The following is a 10,375-nucleotide window of genomic DNA, read 5'->3' on the forward strand; positions in this document are numbered from 1 at the left end:
TAAACAAAACATGGTATACTAGATACATACAACACAATATTATTCAGCCTCAAAAAGGAAGGAAATTCTGACACATGCTACAACATGGATGAACCTTGAGGACAAGCTAAGTGAAATAAGGCAGACAAAAAGACTAACAGTGTATGATTTCACCTACATGAGGTACCTAGAGTGGTCAAATTCAGAGAAAGAAAGTAAAATGGTGGTTGCCGGCGTTTGGGGGGAGGGGAGACTGGGGAGTTGTTTAATCGGGTATAGAACTTCAGTTTTGTAAGACGAAAACAGTTCTGGAGATTGGTTGCAAAACAATGTGAATGTCCTTAACACTGAACTATACACTTAAAAATAGTTAAGATGGTAAATTTTGTATGTACAATTTACCAGTATTTTTAAAAATAGATTTAATTATTTAACCACAATTAAAAATTTGATATGGTCCTTAAGTTCAAAAGTGGAACTATGAGTACTAAATTAAAAATACTAGAAGTGGACCACATATTTTTCTCAGAATTTTCTAGCAGCCAACTTTTAAAGAATCAATTATAGAATCAAACCGTTCATAAGATTAAAAAAAAAAAAAAACTGTTCAAGAGAAGCATCAATATGACAAATTGCTCTGGAGGACATCTATCTAATTATTTTGGGAGATCTTTGGGAATCTCTTCTATTTAATGCCTCAGATCTCCTAGCACCTCCATGCAATGAGTTTTCTCCAGACTAGATGGATTAATAGACTACGAGAACTATGCCAGGTATGTCAAGATGTGTATTGCTAGTAAGAAGCAGCTTACACTTCAACAGTACGTAAAGAGATTAATAAAGTACTTAAAGATCCTTGTTGAAAAGTTATTTTTCTTTTTTAACTATTCCTAAAGATTCTTTGTCAAATGTCCCTCTGTTGTAAAAATAAAGCTTGTGTTCTGTTTATAATAAAAGATTAGCCAGAAGCTTATTGTCCAGTATCTCAAACAAGGTTAAAGAAGACTGTGACAGATGTCACCATTTCTTCCCTGAAGAAAACATTAAAAGCAAACTCTCCTTCCTATACCTTGTCTGGAACACTCTCCACTCCTATACACATTTTGGCAGACAAGAAAAAACAAACCAAAACAGGAAGAGTCCTGTTTGCAAGACTTAACAGTAAGTTATGGGTTCCTCTGTTGTACATGCCCACGGTCAAATGAACAGCTCCTTTCCTGGACTCAAAGACTGCTGACACAAGGTCACGTGTGTGCATGCACGTACAGACAGACAGCAGATCCACACCAAACTGTTACCAGTTCCATGTTCTCTAAAGCACACATTCTCAACAGGAACAATATTGTTCCTAATGGATGAAAATGGCTCTTAGTGGGAGGAGGGGGAGTGTGAACAACATCTTAGACATTATAAGACATTACATTATTACCCTCCAAGGGGTTATAGTGCATAAACAGATAAACAGTATATATGTAGTACTAAAATTTCATGGATGGAGGTGATTAGGAGAAAATGCCTAAAATGGCTCCTTAGGGGATAACAATGAAAAAAAAGTTGAGAAACACTGCTCTAAGGCAAAGTTTCCCAACAAGTGTGCAGAAATTAAAGGTAGGGGTTACAGGTGTGCTGAGTATTGATCCTCTCCACCTTTGAGAAAGCCAGTCAGGGCCTGCAGAGGGGGTGGGAATAAGGCTCAGAAGCCCTAGGGCATTCGTCCCTGGTCTGGAGTATTCTTCCTTTATTCCAGTGTGCCTCCAAATATCATTTGCTGTGGGTGCTAATACATGAAAAACGTTGGAAGCACTGAGTTTCTACTACAAGTATGTATTACTTTTACAATAAGAAATGATTTTGGGGCCGGCCCTGTGGCTTGGTGGTTAAGTGCGCGCGCTGCAATGCTGGTGGCCTGGGTTCGGATCCCGGGTGCGCATCGAGGCACCGCTTCTCCGTCCATCCTGAGGCCGAGTCCCACATGCAGCAACTAGAAGGATGTGCAGCTATGACATACAACTATCTACTGGGGCTTTGGGGGGAAAAAATAAAATAAATAAAATCTTTAAAAAAAAAAAAAAAAAAAAGAAATGATTTTGAAGAAAACATTTTTTTAAAAATATTGTTTTCAATCTCTTTACTTAGGCGTAGCATAATAGGTACTCAAAAATCCAAAGTTCTATTCAGAATATGCCCTAGAATTGTCAACTGTCTAGTTGGGGACACTTTTAAGAGAATCCACCCTGCCCACTAAGTCTATTAAGGGACAACAGCCATTTTTTGGTATCATGTCATTTAACCCTGGGAACTAAACCAGACACATTGTGACTCAAGAAATGATAAGAAGATCAGAAGTAGTCACGATGGCCATTTATAAGCCAAGTATGAGAGAGTAAGAAACACATACATGAGGGAGATAAGAAGCACAGAGAGAACAGACCGGATGCACAGAGATGACATGAGGGAGACTAGGAGATCCATGAGAGCAAAGTCGCTCAGTTTTAATGTGGTCCCAGTTCCAATGCCCCCAGTACCCAACAATACTGATTTCGTTCCTTGGTCTTTATTTTTTTAAGTCAACTTGAGCAGACCTGTGCTCTTTGTACCCTAATCTAAATCTGTGCTCTTTGAGCCCTATAGTATAATATAATTCAAGCCTAAAAAATTTTATGTATCACCTGGCAGGAATCTGGCTTAGGTGTAAAAAAACACAACACTAGCATGGCTAGGTTGGAATGACATTACTTCTTGAAATGCTCCAACTATTTCTGTAAAGAAGATCAAGGTAATAATGAAGTGACTTGCTTTATGAAATTATTTCAAATTAGTTAAAAATATAAATATCTTAAAAAATAACTTCAGAGTGGTTGGTTTGTAGAATTTGTCTTTCTAAAAATAATTAAATGCAGGACTGGTTGTTTGTAAAATAAAGAACTGCAGAGAAAAAAACCTGTAGTAGAAACTCAGTGCTTCCAACCTTTCCAACTACAGAGAAAAAACTTATAGCAATGCTACTCTGATGAGAAATAATATAGCACATCAGAAGAAAAGAGTTCTGGAGATGGATGGTGGTGATGGCAGCACAACATTATGAATGTATTTAATACAATTAAACTGTATACCTAAAAATGGGAAAGATGGTAAATTTTATGTTATGTGTATTTTACAATTAAAAAATTGGAGAAAAAAAAAATATAGCACACCATTGCTTAACCTACCAAACTATTTTATGCATTCTGCAAAGTGATTCTGCCCGCTAGCAAAAATATGAGTTTACATTTCCCCCCCAAATACCTTGAACATCTCGTCCTAAAACTTCCACATAGTTCTGATCTTTTAATACTTCCTGGTCATCTTCCTCCAAGTCATATTCCGGCTTCTTTATTATTTTCTTTGTGTTGACCAAAAGCTGAGCTCGCTCCTTTTTCAATTTAGCTCCTATATGAACATCCAAAGAATTAGAACTTGACAGAATCAGAACATTATAAATTCTATAAAAAGAATTTATAGGGCCGGCCCCGTGGCTTAGCGGTTAAGTGCGTGTGCTCTGCTGCCGGTGGCCCGGGTTCGGATCCCGGGTGCGCACTGATGCACCGCTCCTCCGGCCATGCTGAGGCCGTGTCCCACATACAGCAACTAGAAGGATGTGCAGCTATGACAGACAACTATCTACTGGGGCTTTGGGGGAAAAATAAATAAATAAAATCTTAAAAAAAAAAAAAAAAGAATTTATAAATTCCTTCTAAACATTACATTTAAATAAGTAAACAAACTGTACTACTTATACTGTCATTACTTAGAAGCTGGAAAAAAATGTCATGTTTTCTCTTTGATTAAAGTACAGACCACTCTTCCACAGTTTATATAACTTAGTTCAAAAAAAAAAAAAAAACACCCTGGGCCAGCCCCGTGGCTTAGCTGTTAAGTGCGCGTGTTCCACTGCTGATGGCACGGGTTCGGATCCCGGACACGCACCGATGCACTGCTTCTCCGGCCATGCTGAGGTCACGTGCCACATACAGCAACTAGAAGGATGTGCAACTATGACGTACAACTATCTACTGGGGCTTTGGGGGGAAAAGTAAATAAATAAATAAAATTAAAAAAAAAAAAAAAACCTTGAAAGTGTATATTTTGGGGGGTCAAAATAACTACACATTTTAGTTACAATGGGTAGTTACCACTTAGCACTACTATTGGGCATTTCATATTATTATTATTTTCTTAAAATATTTATTTATTTTTTTGTGAGGAAGATCAGCCCTGAGCTAACATCCATGCTAATCCTCCTCTTTTTGCTGAGGAAGATCGGCTCTGAGCTAACATCTATTGCCAATTCTCTTTTTTTTTTTCCCCCAAAGCCCCAGTAGATAGTTGTATGTCATAGTTGCACATCCTTCTAGTTGCTGTATGTGGGACGTGGCCTCAGCATGGCCAGAGAAGTGGTGCATCGGTGCGCGCCCGGGATCCGAACCCGGGCCACCAGTAGTGGAGTGCAAGCACTTAACCGCTAAGCCATGGGGCTGGCCCCTGAGCATTTCATATTAGATGAGGCTTTATTTACTTTTTTTTCGCTGAGGAAGATTCGCCCTGAGCTAACATCTGTTGCCAATCTTCCTCTTTTTGCTGAGGAAGATTTGCCCTGAACCAACATCTGCGCCAATCTTCCTCTATTTTGTATGTGAGTCACTGCCACAGCATGGCCACTACCAAGTGCTGCAGGTCTGGGTCCGGAACCAAGCCCGGGCCGCCAAAGTGGAGCATGCTGAACTTAACCACTACATCACTGGGCCAGCCCCTGAGGCTTTATTGTTTTTAATTTTCAATAAAATTTGAATGGAGTAAACTAAAAATTAAAGTAATTTTTATTTGATTTGATTTAGATCAAATTTGATCTAGATCAAATACTTTGTGCTATATTTTCAAAACAGGTTAATATAATTCAAAAAGTGAAATAATTCATAACCACTACATAAGCATCTCTTCAATTGTATAATCACTCAGTACCTCCTTCTCTATCAAGAATGTGATTAAGAACATCATCATCTCCCACAAACTGAACCTCCAGCATCCTGTCTTCCTTTAATTCCAGTTTACTCATCATTGCCAACCTAAACAAAAGCAAAAAAGCACTCAAAAGTGATGAAAATTTCACATCAACAGCCAAATAAATTAAACATTCACATAATGAATACATCTATTTGTACAACATTTTTAAAAGTCTTTTAAGTATGAAATATATATTATGCATTACAGTAGTCCCCCCTTATCCGTTGTTTTATTTTCCACGGTTTCAGTCATCCAATGTCAACTGTAGCCCAAAAATATTAAATGGAAAATTCCAAAAATAAACAATTCATAAGTTTTAAATTGTACGCCATTCCGAACAGTTTGATGAAACCTCACGCCCTCCCATTCCCTTCTGCCCAGGACGTGAATCATTCCTTTGTCCAGCATATTGCTTGTTAGCCTCTTAGTATCCCTCCTGGTTATCAGATCGACTGTCGCGCAGTGCTTGTGTTCAAGTAATCTTTGTCTAATTAATAATGGCCTCCAAGTGTAAGAGTAGTTTTGCTGGCAATTCGAAGATGCCAAAGAGAAGTTATTATTGTTAATCTGTTACTATGTCTAATTTATAAATTAAATCTCATCATAGGTATGTATGTATTAAAAAAACCAACATATATAGGGTTGAGAACTATCTTTGGTTTCAGGCATCCCCTGGGGGTCTTGGAATGTATCCCCTGCAGACTACTGCATTGTATTAATATTATGTTTTTGATAATAGGTAACAATCCTTCATCCGAAAAATGGAAGAAGTATCTGAGATTTAGAAAAAGCCAAATCCAATCAAGCCAACTAAAATGTAATAACAGGAAAACAATTCTGCCTGTAAAGAAAGCTCTAACTTTCTTTACAATCTACAGAATAACGACATTAACAGCAACGGGGTGGTCGGTAAAAAGGAGTTTAGAAAAGGGGCGGCCAAACACAGAATAATGGATTGGTGGATTTTAATATCTGTTCACTAGAAAGATATAGTCCATGGTGGGGAAGTCTGTACTCCACTGGGGAACCACGCCTGCATCAAATAATCCTCAAGCACCTCCTTCTACTATTACTGCCTGCCTGCAAAAGAACCTGACAACTATGAACACGGCTTCCTAGGTATCCTGGTAACTAACCAGTGAGCATAAATCCTTCCAATACTTTACAGTCAGTTCTTCACCGCACAAACTTCAGAGTTAAGCAGGCAAAAGCTAGATCAACTCTGGCTACTCTGACAAAACTTAGTTTCAGAACTTATAATGTTGGGCCGGCCCGTGGCTTAGTGGTTAAGTGCACGGGCTCCGCTACTGGCAGACCGGGTTCGGATCCCGGGCGTGCACTGACACACCGCTTCTCTGGCCATGCTGAGGCCGCGTCCCACATACAGCAACTAGAAGGATGTGCAACTACGACGTACAACTATCTACTGGGGCTTTGGGGAAAAAAAGGAGGAGGATTGGCAATAGATGTTAGCTCAGGGCCCGTCTTCCTCAGCAAAAAGAGGAGGATTAGCATGGATGTTAGCTCAGGGCTGATCTTCCTCGCAAAAAAAAAAAAAAAAAAAAAGAACTTATAATGCTAACTGCCTGAAACTAATTAATGATGATTCCAACTAGCTGCTAGCTAATCAGCTTACCCAAAAATTGAATTTTTTTCTCTTCTTGCTCTTATAAATCCTCTTTTTGCCTTTTCTCCTGACAAGAGGAACTAGTGACTGTGCCCCTCATGAGTCAGTTATTTGCATGCAGTTAACTTACTAAATGTTGCCAAGTTTTCTTTTCTAACTAGCACACTTAAATAAGTTGTCTCAGTTTTCATTTACCTTTAAAGGTACTACACATTCTGCAGCTGGAAAATTCAGGTACAGTCACCTGTAATTGGAAAAAGAACTCAGTCAGGGTCAGCCAACAGGAAAATGAAAGCAACCAAAGTTCATGAGTTTTAACAAACAAGATAAATAGATGGGGGGAGGGAGGAGGGTGAAAGAGGTGATTAGGCACATGTGTGTGGTGATAGATTGTAACTAGTCTTTGGGTGGTGAACCTGATGTAATCTACACAGAAATCGAAATATAATGATGTACACCCAAAATTTATATAAAGTTATAAACCAGTGTTACTGCAATAAAAAAAAATATTAAAAAGATAAATAGATAAATGCAGTTCTTACAAAACCAAAGTCATTACAATGGCAGAGTAAAGCCCCAGAAACAGAAGATCTGGACTGGGGGTGCAGGTAGCGGGAGGGAGGAGGCCAAAATTTGAGCACTTACTATGTGCTAGACAGTTTTGAATATTCTACATGTACTCTTATTTAATCCTCACAACAACTCTATTAGGTTTATGCTTTGTTATAAAGATAATACTCCATCTATAATTTATCTGACCATTGCCAGTAGAACATGTCCTTTGGGCCATACTGCTTATTATGGGAAATTTGGGTGTATCAGAGAAAAAGTTTAATGCATCTACATGACATTTGTATAAAAGAAAGAAACTTGTGATTTCTTTATATCTGTATAAAATGAAGGTTTTTGAGAGGCTGTTTGTCAGGCACTGTATTAGGCACTTTTTATGTATACCAGATCATTAAATCCTCAGATTCTTTGAGGTAGTTAAAAATACATATAATTCCCCCAATTTATAGATGAGTAAACTGAGGTTAAATATTAAATTACCCAAATTCACAAAATTAGAAAGTGTGCTAGTGCTGAAACCCAGTTGACTGATTTCCAAAGTCCCTGATCATTCTATAACACCACACACTTCTGCCATTAAACATAAATCTGTTATCCCAAATGTTTGTTTTACCTCTAGAAACTATTTATAATATGCCTAATCATTTCCCCACATGGCAGTTCAAATACCCAAAGACTTCTGTGGTTCTTCTAGGTTTCCACCTCATTAGGTTAAACATCACTAGTTCTATCACGAATACTTTTAAGAGCATGGCCAGATTCAGCATAACCTACCTTATTTTAAATTAGGTACTGCTGTGTTCTACAAAGGATTTGAAGCAGTGACAATAAGCAAATGCAATAAAACAAATGATAAACTATAAATACTAATAGGGAGTCTGGATCAGGAAAAATATAAAGAAAAGTAGAAAATAAAATCATACAAAGAATTTTGGCTCTGAGCTTCCTGGCAATCAAAGTGAAAAAGGAATCAAGGTCAGTTACATAATTCTCATTAGCAAAAGTCTAGTAGTTGCTTCAGGGGGAAAAAATATTTTCAAAGAAAATTTAAAAACAAATATTCTACACAATTGAATATTGTGCTAGGCAATTTCCCCATGGTATTTTACATAGGACTTGCCTGGAGAGAGGCAGTCTTACTCTTGTTTGTAGCCGAATGCATTTATAAGCAATTTGCTTTCTAGATTTTAAGGCATCTTATTACATAGTACAGAATCACCAAATTGAAGACAATTCTACAAAGACCTTGAAAGAAACCTCTCCTTCCCTCTTCTCCAACAATTTCTGAAAAAAAAAACATACCCAACAAACACAGAATAAAATGCAAATATTTAGTGACCATTTACACCTCAAGGCACTGTCTTGGGTGCTTACTTTTAAGTGGACTCCTTTCAAGAAGTTAACAGTAAGGCAATACAGCAGCACCAAATGAGTATTAACAGCAACACAATCTCCTTTGAAAGCAAATAAAGGATTTGCTGCAATTTTTAAAAACACAATCTTTTAAAAAAAGGTGGCACATATTAGTGGTTAAGCACCAATTCCAATACCAGATAAACAGGAGTTCTGATCTTAACTCCACACTTACAACTGTGTGACAATGGACAAAGCTGTGACGATTAAATGATATCATGCGGTTGGCATATGAAAATGCTAATAAATTGTTCCCTGATACAGGTATTTTCACTTTAAACTTCAACTTAACCATGCAGATCTCTTGTACATCTCTATATCCCATCTAACATCTCACAGAAAAAGTGATCAATAAATGATGAATGAATGACGTCCATTTACTATGCAGGGCCATTAATACACAAAGGTGTAGGGCCATGCTTTTTTTTTTTTTTTTTTGGTGAGGAATATTGTCCCTGAGCTAACCTCTACGCCCATCTTCCTCTATTTTGTATGTGGGCTGCTGCCACGCCATGGCTTGATGAGCGGTGTAGGTTTGTGTCCAAGGATCAGAACCAGCGAACTCCGGGCAACCAAAGCAGAGCGCGCGACCTTAACTGCTATGCCACCAGGCGGCCCCATTATGCTATTCGTTTTTTTTTCAGATTGTAATTTAACTAGGGAAGGTGTGATGGTTCGAGTAGGATTTCAGTTGTAACACGAAAAGTAATGCGTCAACATCCTTTCAATTAAGAAGCTCCACCAGAAGAGCCTGGTTTGTCAACAGTCACGACCGGGCACTGCCCCAGGGTGACTGCTCAGTTGGCAGGATTCACTGGGTGCTTCCAGGCTGGGACGGCACTGCCGGGTCCTCCTCGGTGGTAGTTCTGGGACGAGACCTCTTCCTCCTCGGCCATCACTGGACCTGCCCCTCTCCCGGGACTCCTTCCTCACGGATTTTTACGGTTCTCTCTTTACAAGCACCAGGCTCCTGAGGCCGGAAACATACGCTGGCAACAGGCGTCCCCAGCACGAAAAGCCTACCACCGCTGGACAGACAGAGGGACGGTCTCGCACAGGGAGCCACTCACCCCAACAAGGGTTTACGGACTTCGGCCCGGGCCTCGCGCCGCTGACCGGCTGGCTGCGCTGCGGAGCCGGGGGTCAGCCCGGGAAGGGCCGAGAGGGAGGCGCAGCGCCCCTGCCGCAGGCCGCACGCGCCACCCCGGCCGGCGGGGCGCGCCTGGACTCACCTCGCGCGCCCGAGCTGAGCAGGACAGGGAGGCGGGCGGCCCGGCCGCCCCACCACGCACCGCCAGCTCTCCGCCCGCGGGGCTCCGGCCCCCTCGCTGAATGGCCGCCGCAGGGAAGGCGCCTTCAGCACGGCGGGAAAGGCCAAATTCTAGACGTCGGCGCCTGAATAGGGTCGCAGGGTCGCAGGGGAGCGCCGAGGCGCGGGGGATGGGAGGCCTGCCTGCTGCACACCGAATCTCCCGCCCTGCTCAGGGGCGGAGCCCCGGGACACCAATGGGAAGCGGAGTCGGCCGAGAGCGACGGTTCTGCCGGCCAGTCGGCGTAGGGCTGGAGGCCCCGCCCACCAAGAAGCCTGAGAAAAACGAATCCCTAAGTGCTGGGTTCTCGCCCTTTCCTTTCGTCTTTCCGTTTCCGGTGAAGGGAGAAGGAAGTGTTGATTAGACCTGAGGAAACTTGCAGAGGTGTGGCGCTCTGAGCGGTTCCTGTCTCTGGAGGCAGTCTTAAAAGTGTTTA

At 40.7% G+C, this 10,375-nt stretch overlaps 1 protein-coding gene across 6 annotated transcripts in view; it reads right to left on the minus strand.

Annotated features, from left to right (window-relative positions):
• The window catches only part of ORC2 (origin recognition complex subunit 2), a 51,128-nt gene extending 41,072 nt beyond the window's left edge, over window positions 1-10,056 (minus strand). For 2 of the 6 annotated variants that reach the window (XM_087435581.1, XM_087435583.1), the window contains exons 1-4: window positions 9,862-10,056; window positions 6,842-6,890; window positions 4,978-5,081; window positions 3,265-3,408 (exon numbers count right to left, since the gene is read on the minus strand). In XM_087435581.1, the coding sequence (XP_087291707.1) occupies window positions 3,265-3,408; window positions 4,978-5,074 (241 nt within the window). In that variant the 5' untranslated portion in view covers window positions 5,075-5,081; window positions 6,842-6,890; window positions 9,862-10,056. The other 4 variants (XM_004426786.3, XM_087435579.1, XM_087435582.1 and 1 more) reach the window with 4 other exon arrangements.
• Window positions 10,057-10,375: the final 319 nt, after the last annotated feature.

This window comes from Ceratotherium simum, chromosome 9 (assembly GCF_057802395.1).
Source record: "Ceratotherium simum simum isolate JZ-2026a chromosome 9, ASM5780239v1, whole genome shotgun sequence".
Taxonomy (NCBI): Eukaryota; Metazoa; Chordata; class Mammalia; order Perissodactyla; family Rhinocerotidae; genus Ceratotherium; species Ceratotherium simum.